Source organism: Psammomys obesus, unplaced genomic scaffold, assembly GCF_907164565.1.
Source record: "Psammomys obesus unplaced genomic scaffold, mPsaObe1.curated_primary_1811, whole genome shotgun sequence".
In the NCBI taxonomy this organism is placed as follows: domain Eukaryota; kingdom Metazoa; phylum Chordata; class Mammalia; order Rodentia; family Muridae; genus Psammomys; species Psammomys obesus.
Window position 1 is genome coordinate 22512010 of NW_026596109.1, and position 10101 is coordinate 22522110.

Sequence of the window (10101 nt, forward strand, 5' to 3'; positions counted from 1 at the left end):
CTGTCTCAGCTGCAGTCCTGCAAGGTACTCCACGATTTCTTAATCTACTAACCAACCGGTCGCCCTCAAGGGACCAGGGTGCTTGCTGCAAGACAACTCCTGTGCTCAGGGAGCAGTCTCACCCTGGGGATGATCGGTGGGAGAGGTGGGTCTGTCCTGTGGAGCTACAGGGTGAGGACAATGACAGCTCTGTGCTGGTAGCCTTGTGGTGCAAGTGAGGAGTCAATGCTTTTTAGCAAAAGCAGCTTCTAGACGTCCATTTCAAAGCTACTTCCCTGAAGCCGTGGAAAAAAGCCACAGGACAATGCTATTATTAGCCCTTTTCTTGATGCTGAATACAGTATCCCCCTCAGTCTCCAGATTCTTACCCCTTGGGGCATTGCTCTTCCATAAACCGTGGTGCCCCGCCCACAGTGTAAGAGCACTGATTTGCCTATCAGTCCTTCCCAGCAGACAGTAAGCTTCCTGCTTGTACAGACAGGGAAGTGTTCGGCGCCTCTCCTGTCACCATCTACCTCTCCCTCCAGTGTGTGGGAGTGAACGCTACAGCAGGATGAGGCAGGTGTGAAGGCCTGGACAGAGGGGAGGTCGTAAGGACTCACCATGAAGTATGTGAGAGCTCGCTGCACTTCCTAATAATTAGGTTTTCTGACTTTGTGCGTTATTGTGCAAATGTTTGACCTCCCAGGTCATACCCCTGAAGACTGAGAAGCCATCTTGTCTATGAACTCTTGTATTTGAGGAGTTGTAGCTTGGCCAGGCAAAATAAGGTCAGACATTTTTTTAAAAAAGTAAGCAGCATAAGAATTCATAAGGAAAATCAAGGAAATCCCATGATGAGCATGAATTGAAGTAACATAACTAGAGGCTGGCGTAGAGGGGCACACCTTTAATCCCAGCTCTCAAGAGGCGGGGGTAGGTGGATCTCTGAGTTTGAAGCCAGCCTGGTCCACACAGGGAGTTCCAGGCCAGCTAGGGCTGCCAAGTAAGACCTTGTCTAAAACAGGAAAGAATTGTTAATGTAGTACGACCATTCTCTCAGTAAGATGTGTGTTACCTATAAAGGCCTATTTCCTTAGAGGACAGAAGAAAGCCTGAAGGGAAAACTATCTTTAAGATAATTCAAATAAATATTTAAAAATAATGTGTGTATATACCCAGGAAATCTATGCTTTTTAACCAAATTTCCTTCAATAGGTTCCTTTTCTTCCTAAGGGAACATGCTCACGCAGGATCACGAGCAGGCCCCTGGCTGTCTCAGCCCTCAATCTCAGCTGTCACTGTGTGAAAACAGGGAACCACTGTCTTCAAAGCAGACTTCACATGCGAGTCTAAGAGCTGTGTGATGTTAGTGAGTACAAATGACCTAGTAATGAGAGCAGAACTTCAACGAGCCTACCGCTGCCTGCTGTACGCTAGGGTCTTTAAGGCGACAGCTCCAATTAAAACAAACTCACGGGGCTGGAGAAGTAGCTCAGGGGGTGAGAGCACTGGCTGTTTTTCTGAGAACCCAGCTCTGATTCACGCCCCTCACCCGGTGGCCCGCAACCTTCGGTAACTAGTCTCAGGGGATCTAACACCTTCCTCTGGCTTCCACAGGCACCAGGCAGGCATGTGGCGCACATACATACACACAGGCAAAACACCCGTGCACATAACTCAAACAATCTCACAAACCTCATAGCTCGAAAGAACTGCACAGACAAGTATGACAGGTTGCTGATATTTTAATATAAATAGTTTAAGATTTATGGTAAAAAATAGTTTATGTGCCACCAAATACTGAACATGGTTTAATAACACTTAAAAGATCTTCATGAGAAAATATTTCTTAAATACCATACTATTTCTGCCTGCTTCATCTCAGTAGAAACTCCTTGAGTACCACAGCATACCTCCTTTTCGTAAGCATAACAACTGAAGAGAGATTAAAATTGAGTACTAGCATACCCCAAATTTCATCTCGCTTAAAAATACCACCTAATGCATGAGCACGCTGATGATCAAGCACTGCTATGTGCTCCATGAAACCCAGAACAGCCATAAATAACGGACAAGTTTAAAAGAAGTTACACTTTACTTTTTTAATTATTTTTTCTTTATACCACATTATTTTGCATGTTTTGTCTTCTTCCCCAACTCCTTCCCACCTTCTTATTCTGTAACAATAGGACAACAATGCCAAAACAAATGCAAAATGAAACAAAGAGTTCACAAGAACACCACAGAGTTTGTTTTATGTTGGCCTGGGCTGGGCGACGTCCTGGAGTGCCGACACACCCAGTGAGATCCACTGGACAGGACTGACTTTCCCTGAAATGCCACATTTCTAGCTGCAGATTATAACTCCAAACATTACAGAAAAGGTGGTGGATTACAGCTTCCAACAGACTTACGGACACGCACCTGCAAAGTCAATATCAAGAAAGGTCTGCTGGACACTGCCTCAGCCTCAGTCTCGGCATCGCCTCCATGGAAATTCCTGAGCCAGAGGGTCAGCCCAGAGCAACTGTTCCATTTCTCAGGCCTGACCTCAGACGTCCTGTCAGTCTCTTGGTGTTTCAGATGTTACTCATCAGCGCTGGCTCAGAGCTCTTCGGCATTCCGCCTCATCCTCCTCGCAGTGGACCTGTTAGCAGACAGTCGATCAAAGTCCTGGAGGTGGAAACGCGCTGCCAGCTGATTGACCATTTTCTTCAGGGTCAGAAATGCTGAGATGACTTGGAAAGTAAGGAAGACAGTGAAGATGATATGTATTGCTTTTTCCAAGGGCAGATTCTTCAGGCCCTCGTTAAGGAGCAAGAAGAGGATTAAGGGCAACTGCAGTAGAAGGCTCAGAAGCCAAAAGCCAGCCAACTCAGGGACCTGCAGTGACAGACAGTGAGATTTGTAAGATGAGTAAAATACACTTTTAGTTTTGTTATACATCTGACAGGCATTTAGCACTCTATAAAGCCAACAGTATAGGCTCTATGAGTAACTCAAGAGTAAGCCATAGTCCTTGTCCTTAGAGAACTGTCCAGATGAGAAAACTAATTGAGAGTGAAGGAGCTCAGACTGGAGAACGGCAGAATGCAACACGGAAAGGTACAGACTCGCTGCTGCAACATCAAGTGAAGGGAGGCGTCAAGGGTGCACAAGGGAGTCAGCCCCCTGGATGCTCCTGCATGGCCAGAAACCAGCACATCAGCCTGGCATGGATGACTGGCTTAAGAAATGGCAAGGAAAACAATAAGATGTGCTGGGCGGGGCCTATTATGAAGGGCCTCGCAAACCACAGAACTAGTTATACTTTGGCAAAATGATGAAAACACGGAGCTGGCACTGAACACGAATTTATAATTCTTCTTAAGGCTTCAAACAGACATTATATTGACCACTGTTTACAACTACATCCATGTACAGAATGTACTGTGATCACGTTCACCCCTACGACCCTCACTTGTCCTCCTCCCACTCTTGCTGACTCTCCTCTGCTGTTGACCAGATACTGTCAAGACCAATCAGCAAGAGTCTATTATGTTCAGATACTTCATAGGACTCATTTCCTTCATCTCAGCAAACATGTCAAGGGTTGATTTCCTCATCTAGTATATGAAGACACCAGAGCTCAAAAGAATCAGCCCTGACAGAAATCTTCAAGTTGGAGCTGACCCTTAAAGCCAGGCTGCTGCCCCTTCCACACCGGCCATTGCTTTACTTGCACGAAGACCTTAACTCTCTTTGGCGTAGCCCTGAAAGGAAGGGGGAGCCCACCTTCTCCTGCAGGTTGCCCATGCAGCCCAGGTACAGCCGGATAGCTTCAATCAAGGTGATGAGGATGACGACAGTGATCACAATGAATTTGTAGTAATCGGGCAGGACTGAGTACTAGAGAGAAAAGGCAAAGTGTGTGTTAAGCCTTCGTCAAGTCATATGTACAGGGTGGGGTGCAGGGGAGGCTCTTGAGAGCCCCCCGGGGATGTGCAGAAGGGAGAAAGGGGCGGGAATGACGTGGACTCACCTTCAGGTGAAGCATCGTAATGCAGCTCACCCACCACAGCGGGAAGAAGTAAGAGCTAAAATAGAGTGACATCTGCAGCGGCAAGCTGGAGACCATTTCATTATCTGCAGAGGAAGTAGGCGAGCGACACAGGTCAGTCCTGGCCGGTGCCGCCAAAGCTCTGTACCCCTGAGCACCAACACTGGATCACCAAAGCTCCACATTTTAGGCCTATTTATACTTATTGGCAGTACAAAGTATATTCATTCAAATACCTTTTACCTCAAAGGTTACCTCATATTCTTCAATCATTTGTCTGCTGACATTTTTTCAAACTAGTGGTTTGGATTAAGTATGGGCCATCAAGCTGGACATGGTGGCATATGCCTGTAGTTATGGCACTTGGAGATGGTGGATTGCTGTGAGCTTGAGGCTAGCCTGTCTACATAGCAAGACAAGAAAAAAGAGGGGCGGGAGAAAGGAACGATCAGCTGGCATGGTGGTGCGGTCTTGTGATCTGCACACTCAGGGGCCGAGGCAGGGAAATAGTCAATCTGAGGCCAGTCAGAGCTACATATCTGATCTTGTCTTAAAAAAACAGACAAAAAACCCAAGAAAGGAATGTGAATATGAAATGTTATTGAACAGACAATTATTGTTGCCTCTTTTGTAGGGTCTCCTAAAAAATTATAAAATGAATGAGTAAAAATGAATCTCTTATAGGTTAGCTCTTTAAAACACCCCCTTTCAGCCAGTCCTAACCTATACGTTTCCACTACACAACCCTACTGCCCTCCCACAATCTTTCCCCGACTGTATCCCAGTGCAGTAGAAATCTTCCCCTCTACTCTACGCTGTGTCTAAGAAGTGCTGGTTAGGGCTGGACAGGAGGCTCAGTGGTCAAGGGCACTTCCTGTTCTTGCGGAAGACTGAGTTCAGTTCCTGACAGCTACACAGAGGCTCATAACCCCTGCACCTGCAGGTCCAGGAGCTCTGGTGCCCTCTTCTGGCCTCTGTGGGCACGAGCCATTCATGTAGCACTCATACATACACGCAGGGCACATTCACACACACCAGATCAAAATGCAAAAGAAGGGCTGGCAAAGAATCACATGCTCTTCATCTAAGATACAGTGTGATGTACTCAAGAGACCACGAGCTTCAGAAGCCGTGGCGGTTGGAATGAAGATGGCCCCCTTAGGCTCACAGGGAACGGAACTATTAGGAGGTGTGGCCTGTGGGAGGAAGTGTGTCCGTGGGGGTGGGCTGTGGGGTGTTAAGTACTCAAGCGAGGCCGAGTGGCACTTTCTCTTCCTGCTGCCTGCTGATCCGGATGTGGAATTTTCAGCCACCTCCCCAGCACCATGTCTGCCTACACACTGCTATACTTCCCACCATGAAGAGAATGGGCTAAACCCCTGGACCCACAAAACAGCCCCACTTAAATGCTTTCTGTTGTAAGAGTTGCTGTGGTAATGGTGTCACTTCACAGCAACAGAAACCCCAACTAAGGCAGAAGCCAAGAGCTTCCCAGTGCCAGGTTGGGATACATGATTTCATCTTTCCAAGCATTCATTTAATCATCCCTAGAGCCATGATTGTGCAAGGTCCTTCACTCTCATTGGTGTGCCTTGATCACTCAATGGGTACAACAAACAGTGCCATTTCCTTTTCTTACTCGTAGACACAGTTCAGTGTAGGAACAGAGTTACACTCTATTTCCTATACAGAATCTTGCTTTATACCCTGTGATTGCCAAGCGTGCATGAGCAGAGCGAACACATTTTCAGAAGCAAGCTGTCAGACATGTAGCCATTTGTGACACACAAGTTCCGTTTATCAGGCGGATTACCCAATATCTTTTGCTTTTGTATAAGGAAAAGGGTCCCTCAACAAGAATTTGATTTTAAATTTTGAGCCCCCAAAAATAATTATACATTTAACTACATTCTCATTTTAAGTTGCTCTAAATGTAAGAGTTTAGAAAGATATTAACATAAATTACTTTGGAATCTTTTGTTTTTCTCTATTTGGTTTTTGTTTTTTTTTTTAATTGACAGTTAATGCTTTTAAAACAATCCTGGTCTCTAGAAGCAAACATTTCCTTTAAGTTTTCTATTGTGGTCTGCTTTTGCTTGCCTTATTTCTTAAATTATCCCTAAGATATGGACCACATAGCAAATTTAAGGACGATCCAAGCACTTCTGGATTGCACTGTGACAAAATTAACGTTGTTGTTTGTTTAAAAGCTATGGAGCTATAGCTCGGCACAATAACTGCTTTTTCACTTCATGTAAGTATCATGTTCATACTTCAACATATTAAACTCGCACAGCTGAAAAATATGGCCAAAATGTAAACGAAATAGGAGGCACAAGGTGTGAATTCATTAAAATTTACAAAAGTTCCAGTTGAGTTGTATAAGGACATAAAATTAAAGTATTATATAATTGGTCAAACAAGTTTTACTGACCACTAATTACCTGTCTTGGTAGAGTCAGTGAACTTAAATCAGCTTTTCTCACGTTTGAGTGGTTGGGAAAGCTGTATGAAACGCTATGAAGTCCTAGCTTCAGCGTCTTTAGGAAGTTCCATCGGTGTCCATGCTATTACTAAGGCCGCTCCCGAGGCTCTGCAGCATACAGAACTACAGAAAAAAGTCCATCCTTTTCGGGAACTGCCCTCTGACTCCATGGCCCTTGTATCATCAGATTTTAGCGCACGCACGGTAAGGCTCTCTCTTCAAAAGCGGGAACAGGCAGGGGAAGGCCTTATCAGTTTGGCAGCGGCCAGGCCAGTGGATAGTGGCTTTAAAAAGACTCATTCAGTGAGGACAAACAAACAAACAAACCCCCTCAACTTGTGTTTTGTTTTCTTTTTTCACTACCCTGGCTGGTGCGGACCACGCTTGCTCTGCGAGGAGGGGTTTTGACCCAGTAAAGCTTTTGCGCAGGGCGGGAGCGGGGAAGGCGCGGCCTTGCAGGCTCTCCCCATGCTGGACGGCCGGGCGGCCATCACGAAGGGAAGGCAGAGGAGGCCGGTTGGGGGCAGACAGAGATCCTCCTCTACAAGCCAGTCCGCTCGGCAACAGCGCCACCGGCTGCGGCGGCCGAGGCTCCCGGCCGCCCCGGTCCGCCGCAGGGCCGCAGCCTCCTCCTCCGGGACGCCGCCGCGGCGGCAGCCGAAGCCGAAGCCGAAGCCGCCATTTTTCTCCCGGGCAAAGGCCTGAGGCCGCCGGCGGCCACACCCCCGCGAGGGCCCGCGCGCCCTCACCACTCACCCGCCACCTCGATGGACTCTGGCCCGGTGCGGATGGCGTCGCCGAACATCGTAAGGCTCAAGTTGCTCAGGCGCTGACGAAGAGGGTCCGGCAGCTCCATGGCTGGTCTGCCCGGGCCTGGTCCCTCACAACCCGGCTGGTTTGCGGGCGCAGCGACGCGCTGCGGTTACCCCGGCAACCGGCCTGTGCCAGCCGCTAGGGAGCTGGGCGGGAGCTAGCGCGTGAGCAGCCCGGCTGGTGCCCAAGCTTCCCCAGGCTTCTTCCCCTGGTGAGCACAGCAGAGGCAACTGGGCCCGCAGCAGAATGTGGCCTAGTGGTGCTGCAAATGGCAGAATCATTAGCCTTGCCTTAGCCGCTCCGTCCTAAAAGAATCCTAAGCAATGAGCCGTTGAGCAATAAGTCCTGTGGCCGAGCCACAAGAAGTTCTCAAACAGGGCAAGTTGGTGTGCCATTTCTAGAGGGAAATGAAAAAGGAACACAGATCTTGAATCAGTAGCCTGTTTTCTATAAAGTCTGGAGCAAGGCGAGGGTAGATGAACCAAGGGTCCCTGTTTCAGAAGAGAAGAAAATAACTCGAGGTATTGAGAGCAGTTCTTTCTGGAATATGGGAGAGTGAAAAACTTCAAAACCAGCCTTTTCCTGCTTTCTCTGAAGCTGTATCATTTTTAATACTGAGGCAGAGACAGGAGGATTTCCAGTTTGAGGTCAGCCTGGGTTACATTGCAAAATCCTCCAAAAACATAAAACAAAACAAAACCAACCAACCAGACAAACAAAACCATGACGTGTACTAGACATATAAAGTATAGAGGAGTGTTAATTCAGAACATGGCTGCTCTGGCAAGAGAGCCTATCCAAAGACCTAGGTGTTAAGACCAATGAAATGATATGCACAGATTTTATAAGAGGTTTATTAGATGGAGATGAAGAGAGGAGTGAGGCATGATAGGGGGAAGGGAGGGGACGTCCAGGCAGAGAGAGAGGAGGGAGAGAGAGAGAGAGAGAGAGGGCAAGAAAGCTACAAGGTGGTAGGTTGATTTTTTTTTAATTAAATTTTTATTTTTGATATTATTACAGTTTATTCACTTTGTATCCAGCTATAGCCCCCTTCCTCCTTCATCTCCTCCCATTCCCCTCTCCAAGTCCACTGATAGGTCCTCCTCCCCTTCCATTTGACCTTAGCCTATCAGGTCTCACCAGGATGGGCTGCATTGTGGTGGGATCTAGAAAAGGTCATCCTGAGTGAGGTATCCCAGAAGCAGAAAGACACACACGGTATAAGTGGATACTAGACCTATAATATAGGATAAACATAGTAAAATCTGTACATCCAAAGAAGATAAACAAGGAGATCCCTGGGTAAGGTGATCAATCCTCACTCACAAAGACAAATGGGATGGATATTGGAAGAAGAAGAAAACAGGAAACAGGTTGATCCTTTTAAGAAGCAACTTAACCACACCTCGCAGGTAGCCAAAGGCGACACATGATGACATCATACGTTGCTAGGCAACCCAGAAGCAACATAGAACACTAGGTTTGTGTGATCTGCCTGGCAAAAGTCCACACCCAAGGAAGGCAGCAGTTTTTTACCAGGACCTTAATAGATCGGTTGCAGAGAGAGAAGTCAGGTGAAGAACAAATGAACCAGAGATTGAGGAGCCAGGAGGTTAGAGCAGATTACTTGAGTTAGTTTGAAGCCAAGCAGAGCAATTCAGAGGCCAAGAGAAAAGCCAGATTCAATAAATCGGCTGGGAGAGGAGTTTGAGTCGGAAGAGCTGAGTTGAACCAGCCAGCTGAGCTCAGCAAGAACAAGAAAGGGTGAGCTTATTAAGAGGTAGATCTCAGAACTGAAAACGTTCTAGGGTAAAGCATCCAGGACTAGGCCTAGGTTAGCAGACAGGCAGTAAGCCTCTGAGGCAACAATTGTAACAGGCGAACGAAAGTTCCTTTTACAATAAAGAAGAGCCCAGCCTGGATGTGTTAGGACCCAGCTGGCTCAGCCTTACCAGCATCCACTGGAGTTCCCCTTCTCCGCCGAGGTCAGTGGCCAATAGAGCAGTGGCCTGCCTTACACTGTATAGTAGACGATGGCACAGTCCAAGTTTAAAAAGAAATCTCATTCCTTAATGTCAACATTTTTTATGAATTTTCTTTCATTTATGATCGTATCAACAAGCTTCTCTGGTGCTGATGGGCATCTGTGTGCTTTCTACTTGGGAGCAGGCATGGCTGGTGCCACGCTTGGTGAAAATGCCTGTTGGTGACCCGGGGAGTGGAGGCGCTCAGTCAGTCAGTGCTGAGGTTTATTAGGCCCTGCCAACACTTTCCCAGAGACTTTACCAAATTCACCAGCCTCCCGCTAACCGTGTGCTTTACCAACACGTTCGCTCCATTCTTCTAGTGATTCTTTCTTTGAAATGGAAGTGTGGTGATCTTTGTGGTAAAGGTGGCGGGCCCGGAGACGTCTCAGCAGTTACCAGCCCTCACTGCTCCTGCAGAGGACCCAGGTTCCGTGTGTGACCCACAACCACCCATAGCTCTACCTCATCCCCTTTTCTGACCTCCAAGCGCACCAAGCACATATGTAGTAAACAAGCACAAATTCAGGCTCAATACACATAAAATGAATAAATCCAACTTCAAAAAGTTAAAAGCATGAAAAGCAGTTTAGTGTTTACAATTTTCATCATAAAACACAGTTGTGATTCCAAAGGGAGTGAGAAAGAATTTATTCTGAGGTAAATATGAGTGCCTATAGCCTGGGAACATGGATTCAGGTCATCCTAGTGATGTGTCCATCGTCTGAGTGGCAGTATGAATTTGTATTACCGGAGAA

The 10101-nt window shown here is 47.0% G+C and overlaps 1 protein-coding gene across 1 annotated transcript; it reads right to left on the reverse strand.

Moving 5' to 3' along the window:
• Positions 1–1720: 1720 nt before the first annotated feature.
• Tmem17 (transmembrane protein 17) lies at positions 1721–7432 on the reverse strand. The gene is made up of 4 exons (XM_055628967.1): positions 7263–7432; positions 4004–4107; positions 3757–3870; positions 1721–2865 (listed from the first exon to the last, which is right to left on the reverse strand). Exons 1-4 carry the CDS (start codon positions 7360–7362, stop codon positions 2587–2589), a joined length of 597 nt encoding a protein of 198 aa, XP_055484942.1. The 5' UTR covers positions 7363–7432; the 3' UTR covers positions 1721–2586.
• Positions 7433–10101: the final 2669 nt, after the last annotated feature.